We start from the raw sequence: 16,047 nt of genomic DNA on the forward strand, positions 1-16,047 counted from the left end.
AACATAAGAAATGCTGTACTGAGTCCAACCAAAGGTCCTTTAAGCAATGCACCATTTCTCATTGTGGCCAATCTAGATAAAAAATAACCAGCAAGATTCCAAAGAACAGGTCTGATGCTTCTTGTTCAAAACCAGGAATATATTCGATAGCTTTTCGAAGTCTACACAGCTAATAATGGTTTATGGACTTTTCCTCTAGGAACTTTTCTAAAATCCTTTTTAAAACCAGCCATGACAACTGTTTTCATCACATCCTCTGGCAACAAATTTCACAGTTTAAATGTGTGCAGAGTGTAAAACTACTTTCCCCTAGAAGTATTAGAAAGGGTATATAACCATTTCCTGTTACATCCCAGTGAAGATTTAATAGGCCGCTATCATACATCCTCTCCATTGTCACTTCTCCAGGCTGTAGAGTCCTAACTTATTTAGCATGTCCTCAGAGGAGTCATTCCATCCCCTTGAGCATTTTGGTCATCCTTCTCTAGTTCCACTATATCTTTTTTGATATGGGGGTGACCAGAAGTACACACAATACCCAAGGTGCAGTTGCATCATGGATCAATACAGAGCCACTATAACATCCTGTTTTATTTTCCATTCCTTTCTTAATAATGCCTCACATTCTATTTGTGTTTTTGACCACTGCCATGCACTGAGCTGAGAATATCCAAGTACTATTCACAATGATTTCAAGATCCTTTTCCTGGGTGATAACAACTAATATGGAACACAGCTTCATTTACCTATAGACTGGATTTTTCTTGCCTATATGCACATTAAATTTAATCTGCCATTTAGATGCCCAATACCAGAGTCTCGCAAGGTCCTCTTGCAAATTCTATTAATTGGCTCGTGATCTAACAACTTTGAATAATTTTGTGTCATCTGCAAATATGATCACCTCATTCCTCATTCCCTTTTTCAGATCGTATAGAAATATATTTAAAAGCATCGATCTCAGTACAGATTCTTGGGCACTCCAAAATTTACCTTTTTGTACTGAGAGATGACCATTCAGTCCTACTCTGTTCCTTATTCTTTAGCCAGTTACCAACCCATAACATGGCACTGCCTCCTATTCCAAGTTTCACATATTCTCTCTCTTCTCTGAATTTTTCTTTTTTTCCCAGGTTTGACAGAACCCAAGTAAATTCAATAAGACTAAATGACTGAATTAAAAAGAAAAAAGCATCTGGTAGTCACTCATATCTTAGAAGTTTTTGGAAATAAAAACGCTTGAAAATATGGTTTAACTAGAGTCTTCTGTAATATCGGACAATCACATTTAAAATGGATAATTTTGAAAAGACTTTTGAAAAGATTTTTTTTGTCTGTCTTGGTTTTTAATAGCAAAGGCAACAAGATCCTACAAGTGGAGGAGTAGCCTATTGGTCAGAGCAGCAGGCTGTGAACCAAGGAAGCCGGTGATACTTATGACCTTGGGCAAGTTACTTCTTCCTCGGGTTCAGACAGACTGTAAGACCTCTAGGGAGAGAGAAATACCTACAACACCCCCCCCCCCCCCAAAACCTGATACTTTATAGAGAATTACACATACCCGTGGAAGTGCACAGTAAATCCATGATGACGGAGTCTGCACCCTTTGTGTATACCACCACTCTTTTGGAGACGGGATGCCTAACTACTACTGACATTCTTTTCCTTACTGAGTCAAAAGGTAGGATGTGCAGAAGCTGAAATGTTAGAGGCCCCAAAGACGCCAAATCTACAGTGACTTGATCAGGAGTCCTGGCCAATAGTATGCATTTATATGCCATGGCGGCGTGAACTAAAGCAGCTTCATCTGGGCTCTCTGCTTCATAGTAGAGCTTGGATACAGAATGTTCAAATGATGAGCCAGCATCAACATGACTACTGCCTGCAATTACTGTAGCGTCCTCGTTAGCTATATCTTTTGGTTCATGTTCTTCTAGAGGTGCCTGGCTACCAGTAGGTTGTAGGTTGTTAGGTCTTTGGGAAGTTCCATCTGTAACAGGGGAAGCCAGCTTCATTTTACTGAAGAGAGATAATTTGCTCACTAAAGTGCCAGTGCTTTCTGAAGATTGTGCTTTTCCACTTGAAAGAGATGGCGAATTAAGCTTTGAGACAGAAAACCTCTGGAACAACTGTTTAATTTCTTCAAGAGATTTCATTGGTGTTCTGGATAGCGAAGGCACCCGCACCTGTAATGCATTAAAAGAAGAAAACAAAATCTAAACATTTCAGTTTTACTTGCCAAGGAAAACAATTTCAATCATATATGAAAGATCTGTGATGTGGTACTGCCAACAATACCAAGATAATTTTCAAGATCTTTTTTTAAATTAATGTTCCTAAAAATATGATTTTAAAATTAATTTAAAAATATTTCTTGAAGTAAAAAAAAGATTAAATTATCTTAAATTATGCTGACCTATCTTGACATGTTGATAATGGTGAAATGTAATCTTACCTGTTAATTTCTTTTCCTTGAGTCCTGCTAGACCAGTCCTTACAAATGGGACTGCTCCCTCCACAGCTGCCAGAGACACACCTTTTCCCTTGTGACATGTCTGGCTATAAAGTAGGTTGTGGCCTTAGGCAGTTGCCAATAACCTTCAGTCAGAGCAAAGGGACAACTACCATATCCAAATGAGCAGAAAAAGGACACGAATAGAGAAACAAAAATTGCCCCAATTTCCCTCCCTGGATATTTGTATATATGCATTTTTTTTAGGCCACAGAGGGAACTCAAAATGCTAGCGCCCCTCCCTAAAAAAAAAAGGAGGGGGGAGGAGGGAGAGAAAATAGTGTGTAAGTCGAGGGTATGCACTGTGCTATCATTCACTGTATTCCCAGGTAGACCCTGGACTGGTCTAATAGGATTCAAAGAAAGGAAATTAACAGATAAGATTACATTTCACTTTCCTTATCTTCCTGCTAAACTAATCACTACACGTTGAATAACCCAAGTTGCTACTAGACTAGGTGAACTGAAGACAGGGCTGCTTTAAGGAAGTACGATCCATGGGCCACATCTGTCATGGCTCGCATGTCCAGCCTATAGTATTTAGTAAAACTGTGCAAGAAGGACTAAGTGACCATCTTGCAAATATCGTCTGGGACCTCTGCTGATGCTTCTGCTCATGATGTCTGTGCCATAGTAGCATGTGCATGGAGAATAGTAGGCTCTTGGTTACCAGATAAGCTAAGGAGATTGCTTCCTTTCTAAAAGGGGTTTGGTCACCTTTAGATACCTCAGAGGTATACGCCAAATGTCTTAAGAAGTGGAAGAGAGACAACCTTGTGCAGAAAGGAGAGGACCAGTAGAAAGGTGAGGACCGGTAGAAAGGTGACAGAGTCTGGTGAGAAGACCAAATAGGTATCTCAGCACAAAAGGGCCTATAGTTCTGAGATGTTTTTGGCAGAACAAATAGCCACCAGAAAGGCCATCTTTAAGGGAAAATTCCTTTAAGGATGTTTGCTACATTGCCTCATAGGGAGGACTCACTAGAGCTCTGAGTATCAGACTGAGGACTGTTTACAGACCAACTGGTCTAAAGGTGATGGTGGTGGGGGGGGGGGGGGGAGGAGGAGGAGGAGGAGGAGGAGGAGGAGAGTCAAATACCCTGCATCACCTACAAAATGCGGGTTATATCTGGGTGCACAGCTACATGGAGTCCCTTGATTGGTTTCCTGTAACAGGATATAACCACCACGTGCGCCTTCAGGAAGTAAAGGGCTAGATCTTTATCTAGCTCTTTTTGGAGAAAATCCAACATTCTACAGGCATCCGCCTTATGGGAAAGACTGCAAGGCCCTGACAGAATCCCTCAAACAGGCATTAAATATGAATATAAGCTAATGACATAAAATTCTTATGTGCACTTAGGAGCATCGCAACAACTAGAGGTGAATAGCCCTTCTTGTGCAGGTGTGCCCTTTCAAGGGCCAGGCTGTAAGACAAATTAGAGATGAGTCTTCCATTGGTACCGAACCCTGGTATAGCAAACTTATCAGGTCCACATACCATGGTGTTCTCGACCAATCCAGGACTACCAGGATTACTGTTGCAGGATGAGCCTTCATTTTCTTTAATATCCTGTCTATGGGAAGCCAGGTCTGAAAGACATACAAAGAGATTGTCCTTCAGCCAGGGTCTGATCAAAGCTTCTATTCTACTGGAATGTGGCTCCTTCTGCAGACTGAAAAATCTGTCAGTCTTGGCAATTGCTTCAGTTGCCATTAGATCCATTAGCATGTTCTGCCACTGCCACTGATCTAGCATCATTGGAATGCTTCCTGGCTGAGTTCCCATTTTCTGGAATCTAGCCTATTTCTTCTGTGAAAATCAGCTTGAACATTCTTGCTTCACATCATGTAGGATACCAAAAGTTGTAGCAAATTTTGCTCTGCCCAGTTGATGAGTGTGTTTACTTCTTCTGCTAGCATGAGGCTGTGGATACCCCTTATTTGTTTCATGTATACTAGTGCTATGGCATCTTCTGACTGAATTCTGACCACCTTTTCTCTTATCAATAAGAGGAAATGATACAAAGCTAATTCTATTGCTCTCATCTCTAGTCTGTTTATTGATTATGCTGACTCTTCTCTTGAACATTGGCCCCAAGCCATCTGATCCAGACAATGGGCTCCTCATCTGACTGTGCTGGTGTTTGTGGTTATGACAACCCTGCAGGGGATTCCAGGTTCACACCCTTCAACACAATGGAAGGCTTCACCCACCATTCTAGGCTTCTTCTCACTGCTGAAGGCACCAAGAGGCGGGACTCATAACCCTGTGACCTCAAGGGCCAGTGTGACAGAAGAACCCAATGCAATAGTCATAATATGATTTCTGGCCCATGGAACTGTAGGGAGATACCAGAGGTTTCACAGTAAAATATTAATACTGACTCTGCAAGAGGAGCACAGGCTTCATAAGAAACACTGACATGCATGTTTCAACAGAAAAACAAGATAAGGAACTTTTGACCAAGGCAACAATACTACCCGGTTATCTGACATACTTGTCTGATTTAAGGGCTATAAGCTTCTTTCCAAGGATAATGAAGTAAGTGGCCCCAGGACAGCCATATGTCAAAGATGTACAAACAACTCAAGTCTACCTGGAAACAAAAAACAACCAATCCAAGAAGCGGATGAACAGGTGAACTCCAAAAACAACTTAATACATCCAGGGCAGAAACATAGCCTATCCAAGAACATTTCATCAGACAGGAGCTGTGACCACCACCTCCCTTACCCCATGAGAGGGGAGTCAGTAATCTGAAATGAAGAGAATTGCTGACATGGCAAAGCAGCACTGGTCAAGATGTTACCAGATCCTATCCAGATTTGCCATGCAGCAGGAGCAGTGATCCCCCGTGATGGGGGGGGGGGGGGGGGCAGCACTCTGAAATGAAAAAACATCCTTGTCCGTCCCGCTGCTTGAATATGCATGAGCTGTTTACATATACATGTCTGGGCTCTTAAAAAGAGCAGGGGAGAGAGCACTGGTGGTGGGGGGGGAGATGACTGAAAGAAAGACCATTTACACCTGAAGATGATGCCCAAGGCATCACCCTTGCTCCTCCAAGCCATGAAGGGAGAGCTTTTGTGTCCGAGATGAGACATCTTCCCTTTATCTGGCTACCTGTGTCATGACAAGCCTTCTCAGCCCAGCCAGTACAGAGACCAAGAACACAAGCTCTCTTCACCTAAAACGGTCTCTGAAACCTTCAGAGTCTGCTCCAGATTGAAACGGAAGGTAGTTGGGGAGCTAGTTAGCTAATTACATTTATTAATATATCCAAAGAAAGTTGAATTCTCTATTATATTTATGACCACTAGTGATAGTTTTACCTAGTATAAACCAATGCTAGGCAGCAAGAGATATGAATTTATTTAGAGATATGTATTTATTTTCTTCTAGCTGCTAAACATGAAAAGTCTGACAAATAAAAGTAATTCTGTGGATAAATCCCATAATCTTTTCTGAGCTATTTGGATTATATAGGTATAAGAGGGTAATAGAGAGAACTGTCTGTAGCACTGCAGGACCCAATAGGTGTGGAATAAATGGGAAAAGAAGTGCATATATCAGACAGGTTACAGAACACCCTCATACCGCTTACAGAACTAGATCCAAGGTGTGACTGTCATCAGCCCCAAGAGCTGGAGATAATCCCACATCTTGGGTGCCCTATGTGTTCAGAAGTCCTTTACCTGGTCTATTAGTTTTTTGGGGGGATAAGGTGACCCATCCCTCTGCTGTGTCAAAAAGGGCACCTAGGAATTTTAGGGACTGTGAGAGTTTTAGGCTGCTTTATGGATAATTCACCACCCACCCTTGCTCTAGTAACCACATCATTGTGTCCAATGCCTGCTGGTTTTCCTGTAAAGACTTGGCTCAGATAAGCCAATCATCTAGATATGGGTGCATCAATATTGCCTTGCTTGTGCAGTGCTGCAGCCATCACTACCATTACTTTGGTAAATGTCCTTGAGGCAGCCATGAGAACAAAGAGCAGGGCCTGGAACTGAAAATGATTTCCTAACACACATAAATTAAGATTCTAGCAAGTGTCTTGAGCAGGAATATGGAAACAGGCTTCAGCCAAATCCAGGGAAGACAGGAAAATTCCCTTCCTCACAGACATGATGACAGAATCGAAGGTCTCTATTCAAAAGTGGGATACATGGAGACATCTGCTGAACCCTTTCAAGTCCAGGACAGGACAAAAGGTGGGCAGTGTCACCATTTCCCTTTCTGGCTCCTCAAAAAGGAATAGGTCTAATTGTCTGCTTGACAGGTCTGAATTTTTGGAATGTTCTCTCGGAGTTTCTTAGGCTTTGATTCTCCTGAGTCTTTAGCCAATTTCTCCAATTCCTCACCAAGGTGCAAGCTTCCTTTAAAGGGAAGTTTGCGGAGGTGTGAGTAGAATATAGAATCTGCAGCCCAATTACTCAGCCAGCGGAGATTTCTGGCCACGGCCCAGGCCATTCTGACCAGTTCATAATTGGTGTGCTGCTTCTCTTTTTTTTTTTTTTGACTCACTACGCTTGAAATACTAACTCCACAGGATGCAGTGGTTTGCTCCCTCCCTTGTGCGGGTCCGACTGCTGCACTGCCAGTAGGAGCTACTCCAGTAACTTATCAAAGAACGTGCTCTCGCAAATCTGTTTAACCAGTCTTTAAATTCCTCTTCATTCACTTCTCCCAGGAGGCTCTTTATTGGCTGACACCATCTGCCTTGTCCTTTCTGTGGCCATGAGTTGTCAATGTATATTCTGGGGAAGCTGCATGCACTGCTTAGTACCCAGTCCATATTTTGCTGGATGTCTTGAGGAAGCAACTCCCTATTTTTTTCCTTAGGCAGCCTGAGGAAGAGAGAGAAGTAGAGTAGGGAGTGGGGGTTGGAAAGGGAGCCTCAAGAACCTGAAGTAAAAAAACAAAACAAAAAAAACACAAAACAAAAAACAATACCCTCCTGAGGCTATCCTCCCTAGTATACACACTCAACCCAAGGGTACTTGGGAAAAAAAATCTCTACTGGGGAAATCAGCTGCAAAAGACTGCTGCCCCAGAACCCAATAGTCTAAACCAGGCCGAGGTATAACCTTGACCCTGGGAGCATTCTAGTATCCATCCTCACTAGTCTGCAACTGCTGGAGACAAAGACTACTGACAACTGACTAAGGCCACATACCCCCTTATAGACAGACATGATGTCACAAAGGAAAAGGCATGTACTCCATCTCCAGCAGCTGTGGAGGGCATAATTCCATGTGTAAGGACTGATCTAGCAGGAAAATAAGAAAACATTTCAAGTACATATCCTTATATGCTTTTATCTAACAGATGAACAAATTTTAAGTTTGGAACTGAACTGGTACTATTTCCTAGAGGAAAACATCTTAAAGGGAAGGAATAATAAATTGTGCAGCATATACAAAGTAATTATTATCTAAAGACAGTAGATTAATAAATCTTACTCATGGATCATGCAAATGCTATATGCCACCTTAGAGGCCCTTATACCAATATATCCAAGAACATGTATGCACCAATAAAGTGGAATGATGGCTGGGACCTACCAACTTTATAAATAATACAATATACTATAATTCTGGATTTTTAATATGCCTTATCAAATAATCCTCAAGGTGGCTTTTAGTAAGGGTGTGCATTCGTTACCTACGAATTGGGAATCCGCAACGTATAGGGCCATATTCGTTGTATTCGTGGGGAAGCGAAACGTATCGCAATTCCCCACGAATACAACAAATCTTCGCCGAATTATTCGGCCGCCTAAAGGAGCCAATTTAAATAAACCCCCACCCTCCTGACCCCCCCAAGACTTACCAGAACTCCTTGGTGGTCCAGTGGGGGGGTCCGGGAGCCATCTCCTGCACTCACACCCTCAGCTGCCGGTTTCAAAATGGCATTGATAGCCTTTGACCTCATATGTCACAGGGGCTACCGGTGCCATTGGTCAGCCCCTGTCACATGGGCGCCATCTTGTGCTCCTACCATGTGACAGGGGCTGACCAATTGCACCGGTAGCCCCTGTGACATAGTAAGGGCAAAGGCTATCAGCGCCATTTTGATTACTGGCAGACGGCCCAAGTGCAGGAGATCGCTCCAGGATCCCCGCCGGACCACCAGGGACTTTTGGCAGGTCTTGGGGAACCCCTCCTGACCCCCACAAGACTTGCCAAAAGTTCAGCGGGGGTCGGTTGCCAGTATTCAAAATGGCACGGATCGCCTTTGCCCTCACTATGTCACAGGGGCCGACCGTCGGCCCCCTATGACATAGTGAAGGCAAAGGCAATCCGTGCCAATAGCCTTTGCTCTTACTATGTCACAGGGGCTACCGGTGCCATTGGTCAGCCTCTGTCACATGGTAGGAGCACAAGATGGTGCCGATGCCCATGTGACAGGAGCTGACCAATGGCACCGGTAGCCCCTGTGACATATAAGGTCAAAGGCTATCAATGCTATTTTGAAACCGGCAGCCGAGGGTGTGAGTGCAGGAGATGGCTCCCGGACCCCCCACTGGACCACCAGGGAGTTTTGGTAAGTCTTGGGGGGGGGGGGGGGTCAGGAGGGTGGGCGGTTGTAGTTAATTTAATTTTAGCGGGGAAACGAATAGAAATTGACGTATAAGCGTATCGGGGGCCCCCTTGCCGAATGCAACGTATCTGCCCCCCGACGAATACGAATCCCGAATGCAACGTATGGCGTCCCTCTGCACATCCCTAGCTTTTAGGATTATTAGTATTCAGGAACAATAAGTCCCTACCTAAAAAAGCTTACAACCTACGTGAGTGAAGATATAAAGTGGGATATAAAGTGATTTGTCCAAAGTTACAAGAAGTTCGAGGGGGGGGGGGTGAGTGGGATATGATTTATTTGGTTCTCAGCCCAGTGCTTTAACTGCTATGTCACTCTTTTTTTTAGCACAGCCAAAAGAGTAGATCCAACAACTCTCCAGAAGTGGAGAGAAATGGATTGTGTGACTACTCAAATGCTAATGTTATCTAACAATTATTCCAAGTAATCAATTTATTATATGCTGCCTAAAAATTCACAACCTGGAAACCCTGCAGTCCAGTCATATCAGGTATTGATATACTCTACCGCGCATGTGCGGGCGAGCACGTCGGTCTAAGCCAGCATAAAAAAAATAAAAATGGCGGCGTCGGGTGGCAGCGGCGGCGGCCAGTAGCGAGGGAGGGAGGAGAGAGAGAGAGAGGGAGGGACGGACTGAGTGAGAGGGAGGGAGGGACTGGGAGGGAGAGTGGGAGGGAGTGACTGAGGGGGAGGGAGGGAGGGATTGAGTGAGGGGGAGGACTGAGTGGGAGGGAGGGACTGAGTGAGAGGGAGGGAGGGAGGAGTGGGTGAGTGTGTGGGAGGGAGGTAGGGGGTGGGGAAGAGTGAGGGGAGAGGGAGAATGAGGGAGAGGTGAGAGACAGGGATGTGAGTAAGTGGAAGGGTAAGAAGTTGTGGAGCAGAGAAAAAGGGAGTGGAGGAGGGCTGAGGGGGAGGGGATGGGATTGAGAGAGGGTGGGGAGTGACTGAGGGAAGGGGAGAGAGGTGGGAGTGACTGAGGGAAGGGGAGGGAGGTGAGAGTGAGGGGAAGGAGGCAGTGGGAGACAGAGGGTGAGTAAGACTGAGTGGAGGGAAGGGGAGGAGTGAACGAGGGGAAGGGGGAGAGAGGGAGAAAAAGTGTAGAAGGGTGCTGTGTTAGAAAATGGACTGAAAAAAAATGTAATGTAGCCCGTTTTAACGGGCTTAACGGCTTGTCTTTAGCATAAAAGACAAACAGTTTCATATAACATAGGACATCACACACTTTCTAAACATTAAGCAACAACTGCCTGAAACAGTTGCATAGTTGCATGCTACAAACCTTTAAAGATATCTTTACCCTGGGTCACTAGCATACATTAATAATGATTATAGTATTAATTTTATCCTGACTCACAACTACTTAAACTTTGATGATGACATATATTTACATATCATGGGAACTCCTATGGGCACCAGGATAGTACATCAACCTATTAATAGTAAAACCAAGAAAGAAATTCCAGAATGAATACCACACCTAACATTTCAGGCATTGCCAGTATATTGACATTTTTAGGAACTGGACTGGGATTGAGGAGGATATTAAAATATGTTACAACTATGAATACATGCCATCCTCCAGAGAGATATAAAATAGAGTACTCTACAGAAAATCTGTACCTTTACTGCTCAATTCTACCCTCAAATACAAAAAGTCCATTACACACATATAAGTCACACAATACCACTGTATATGCTTTGATCTAAAAGTATGAAGATTTCAAATAACTATGTGAATCTTTCAGACAAAAATGATGTAGCCTCAGTATTTCTAAGAAAACTTTATCTTCATTTAAAACACCCATGGAGGACATGCTGCAATACAGAGGAAACCAAGTGGGCAGATACCATTTTAGCAATATATAACCCAGATCTGGAATAAGTAAGAAAAATAAAATATTTATAGTCACTGCTACAAGAAGGATGGATCACTGAAAAAATATTCTTTGCTTATATAGTTCAAGCTTTTTTGACATCTGAAAGAATAAATGCTGAGAAGCAAACAAATTAAAAAAGAAAAAAAATAGTACAAATTCCAGCATACTATACATTGTGTCAGTGCATCTTACACAGGGTCATATAGTTACCCACATGAAACAGACATTTTGGATAAAAAGATATATCATATGCCTTTCTACACATCAATCAATACAGAAAATGTAGAGGGGGATAATGCATTGGTGAACAATAATAAATCTCCATAGACAAAAGACAACATGCTAAATAGAAGTCAATGACAACACTCCTGTAGAGAAATATTTCCCAAGCCAGCCCATACCATCGATGTATTTACGATTAAGGGTGGACTAGGATTCCTTCTCAGCGAAGGGCAGCCGCCACTACCACCATGACCTTGGTAAAAGTGCAGGGAGCAGTGGCGAGGCCGAAGGGTAGAGCTCAGAACTGGAAGTGTTTTTCCAGGATGTTGAAGCGGAGAGACTTCTGATGCTCACGTCGAATCGGTATGTGGAGATAAGCCTCTGTCAAGTCGAGGGAGGCCAGATATTCGCCTGGGCGAACTGCCTTTATCACCGCCCTCAGAGTCTCCATTCGGAAATGGGGTACCCTGAGGGCACGGTTGACCCTCTTGAGGTCCAGAATTGGGAAAGAACCTCGCGCTCTGTTGTACCAGCGTTGACCCCGGAAGCAGGTATGCATCGGAAGAAAAGGCTTAAGACTGCTTAGGGCAGTCCTCCGGCAGCTTATGGACCTTGTTTTCACCCAAGGATTTAATAAGCTGTTCTAGGTCCTCTCCAAAAAGCAACTTGCCCTTGAAAGGAAGTGTGCTCAGCTGAGCCTTGGAAGAAGAGTCCGCGGTCCAGTTGCGCAGCCAGAGGAGGCATCTGGCTGACACTGCAGAAACCACTGCCTTGGCCTTTACACGGAGCAAATCATAGAGGGCAACCGTGCCATACGCGATGGCACCTTCTAAACGCTCAGCCAGCTCCGCCTCTGCAGACGGGAGGTCCTGGGTGCTGAGTAATTGTTGTACCCACCTAAGACTTGCCCGCTGCATGATACTGCTGCAGATCATTGCCCGGACTCCTAAGGCCAAGACCTCGAAGATTCGCTTAAGAAAAAATTGAAGCTTGCGGTCTTGAACATCCTTCAGAGCTGTGGCGCCCACCACTGGGATTGTGGTATGCTTGGTAACCGCAGATACTAACGAATTCACTTTGGGAATCTTTAGCATTTCCAGGCAATCTTCTGGGAGCGGACAGAGCTTGTCCATAGCTCTGCCCACTCTGAGACCCGTCTCGGGAGCTTCCCATTCCCGTAAGAGAAGTAGCTTATGCATGGGATGGAAAGGGAATGTGCGCGGAAGTGCCCTGAGTCCTGCCAGGACTGGGTCCGCGAGAACCAGCATCATGGCTGTCACCGTATCCTCCGGGAGGGCATCAATCCCCAACTCCTGAAGAAAGAAGGGAATGAGTGGCTCTAGCTCTTCCCGTTGAAACAGGCGAAGCAATCGGGGGTCATCTCCCTCAAGGGGAGGGGCCGGTAAAGGAAAATCTGCATCCGGGTCCTGGGATGGATCCGCAGGAGGCTGCGGTGGATCCGGGGGGGGGGGGGAGGGGGGCCCCGGTACCACCCGAACGGAGCCTTGCACATAAGCATTGTCAAGTTAAGTGTAAAACATTGATAAGACAGGTGAAGAGAGAATTTAAAATGAAGTTGGCCATAGAGGCAAAAACTCATAATAGAAACTTTTAAAAATATATCCAAAGCAAGAAATCTGTGAGGGAGTCGGTTGGACCATTAGATGACCGAGAGGTTAAAGAGGCTCTTAGGGAAGATAAGGCCATTGCAGATCAAAATTGAGATGAAGGCAGCAGTCCAGCAGCAAGAGGGGGGCTTCCCAGTCTTTTGCATCGAGTGTCACATGTATGATGTTTTACCCACCGGTGAGAAGTTGTACATGTGCATGCGATGCAAAGAGCTCCTGGCTCTCAGAGAACAAGTCCGATCTCTGGAGGCTAGAGTGGCAGACCTGGAGGAGCTGAGGCAGACAGAGAGGTATATAGATGAGACCTTCAGGGACATAGTAGTCAAGTCCCAACTTCAGACTGGCAGCCCTGGTGCTGCCTTGGAGGAAGAAGGTCTCATGATGGGAGAGCACCAACCAGGTGCAGCAGGAAAGCATCCTGTAGCAAGGACCTGCTCTCCAGGTGATGCATTGTCCTTTCGCACTGAGGATATCCCGGTGATTCGATTATTAGGAATGTAGATAGCTGGGTGGCTGGTGGGCGTGAGGATCGCCTGGTAACATGCCTACCTGATGCGAAGGTGGCGGACCTCACGCGTCACCTAGATAGGATTTTAGACAGTGCTTGGGAGAAGCCGGCTGTCGTGGTACATGTGGGCACCAATGACATAGGAAAATGTGGGAGGGAGGTTCTGGAAGCCAAATTTAGGCCCTTAGGTAGAAAGTTTAAATCCAGAACCTCCAGGGTAGCATTCTCTGAAATGCTCCCTGTTCCACGCGCAGGTCACCAGAGGCAGGCAGAGCTCCGGAATCTCAATGCGTGGATGAGACGATGGTGCAAGGAAAAGGGATTCAATTTTGTAAGGAACTGGAGGACCTTTTGGGGAAGGGGGAGTCTCTTCCGAAGGGATGGGCTCCACCTTAACCAGGGTGGAACCAGACTGCTGGCACTAACCTTTAAAAAGGAGATAGAGCAGCTTTTAAACTAGAACAAAGGGGAAAGTTGACAGTCGCTCAGCAGCGCATGGTTCGGAGAGAGGTATCTTTAAAGGATACTAATGATGCATTAGAATTAGGGCATCCCGACAGTGAGGTTCCAATAATTAGAAAAGTAATCCAAGTGCCTGTAACTAAAAACTCACCTGAGCTAAAAAATTCTAACTTATCCCTATCAATTAAAAAGTAGAATGAAAATACAAACAAAAAACAAACTTTGAAATGTCTGTATGCTAATGCCAGAAGTCTAAGAAGTAAGATGTGAGAATTAGAATGTATAGCAGTGAATGATGACAGACTTAATTGGCATCTCAGAGACATGGTGGAAAGAGGATAACCAATGGGACAGTGCTATACCGGGGTACAAATTATATCGCAATGACAGAGAGGAGCAGTCGGGAGGAGGTGTGGCGCTTTATGTCCGGGATGGCATAGAGTCCAACAGGATAAACATCCTGCATGAGACTAAATACAAAATTGAATCTTTATGGGTAGAAATCCCTTGTGTGTCGGGGAAAACTATAGTGTTAGGGGTATACTACCGTCCACCTGGACAAGATGGTGAGACGGACAGTGAAATGCTAAGAGAAATTAGGGAAGCTAACCAAATTGGTAGTGCGGTAATAATGGGAGACTTCAATTACCACCAAAACCACGAAGCAAATGATCTGAAATCTGTGAAATACAGTAAGTTCCAACGAGACGAGACTGACTACAAATCTGGTTACGTATACAAATGGATGTCGAAAAACCCACAGAAAAAGGTAACCTTTGCACAAGGGACATCTTCATCAGAGGAATCGTCCGGCGAAGAGGCACCACGGAGCCGGGGCCAGGGTCGCCGCACTCGCGGTGCCCCTGCCCCTGTACAAGAATTACCAGCACCTTTACCTGGTCCTGCCTCCTCGCATTACTCTTCCATTGCAGCTACTTTTTTTGGACTTGGGCCAGGTACCCAGGGAAACCCGCAGTACGCGGTCTCGGCCGGCCACCACAGTAACTCAAACTATGCAGAAGCCCACTCGGACAACTCGTCCCGTACTAAATCCGTGGCAGTAGCCTCGGAGACTGTTTTCAACTTATCGTTGTGCTGTTTTATAGATGTTGAATTAGGATCATTACAAAAGGGTTTGTCATTTGTTCCGACGGTAAAATGTGACATTTGATTTGCATGTTCATTTACACTGGTTTTCCGTCTCCTTAAACTCAGATTGTTTTTTGCTGATTCTCCTCCTTCGTTAGACATGTCTGTTGTGTCCAAAAAATCACGATGGTCTCCCCCGGGCCCTGTTGATCCGCTATTAGTTGAACGCCTGGTGTGTACAGATGCCCAGAGTCTCACATCTAGAAGACAGTATTGTGAGATATAACTTGACCAAACAGGAGGTTGTAGCGGTCAAAAGACTAGCTAGTGATGAATCAATTGTAATAAAACCAGCGGACAAGGGTGGGGGTATTGTGGTTTTAGACCGGGCGGAATATAAGGCAGAGGTTCTGAGACAGCTGGGAGACAGGTAATTTTACATACCGTTACCTGGTGATCCGACGGAATCCTTGTTGAGGGAGATTAAATTAATAGTTCAAGCAGCAGTAGATTGCAATATGATAACAAGTAGGGAGGCTAAGTTTTTAGTGAATTCCTCCCCTGTCATGTCGGTATTCTATACTCTCCCTAAGATTCATAAAACGCTCACGCATCCTCCTGGCCGCCCCATTGTTTCCGGCATTGGCTCCTTATTAGAGCCGCTGTCAAAGTTTGTTGACGTGTTTTTGAAACCCTTTGTTCCTCAGATTCGCTCGTATGTCCGAGATTAGTCACATTTAATTTCTACTCTATCTGATTTAGCGGTGCCGCCTGGTAAATTCTTTTTTGTCACCCTAGATGGTATTTCGTTATACTCTAACATCCCTCAGGTGGAGGCCTTGTGTGTTATAGAGGATACTCTGAACTTACGCCCGGCTCCCCATCAAGTGGCCACCTCTTTTTTGATACAACTATCGGAACTCGCTTTAACAAAAAATTACTTTTGCTTTGACACAACCTATTACCAACAGATTAAAGGTACAGCGATGGAGGCCACTATGGCCCCCAGTTTGGCCTGCTTATACATGGATCAGTTTGAATCGTCCTGCTTCAGGGGAAACATGGCCGTGTCGGGACTTTGATGCGTTCTTCGGTGATAAGTATCATGTTTTTAAAATGTTTTGGGATTGTGACCAGATA

The 16,047-nt window shown here is 44.7% G+C and overlaps 1 protein-coding gene across 6 annotated transcripts in view; it reads right to left on the minus strand.

Moving 5' to 3' along the window:
• ATP10D (ATPase phospholipid transporting 10D (putative)) overlaps positions 1 to 16,047 on the minus strand; it is a 363,249-nt gene that overhangs the window by 112,002 nt on the left and 235,200 nt on the right. For all 6 annotated transcript variants that reach the window (XM_029588247.1, XM_029588237.1, XM_029588263.1 and 3 more), the window contains one exon: positions 1,562 to 2,186. In XM_029588247.1, the coding sequence (XP_029444107.1) occupies positions 1,562 to 2,186 (625 nt within the window). The remainder of the gene's footprint in view (positions 1 to 1,561; positions 2,187 to 16,047) is intronic.

This window comes from Rhinatrema bivittatum, chromosome 1 (assembly GCF_901001135.1).
Source record: "Rhinatrema bivittatum chromosome 1, aRhiBiv1.1, whole genome shotgun sequence".
NCBI classification, from domain to species: Eukaryota; Metazoa; Chordata; class Amphibia; order Gymnophiona; family Rhinatrematidae; genus Rhinatrema; species Rhinatrema bivittatum.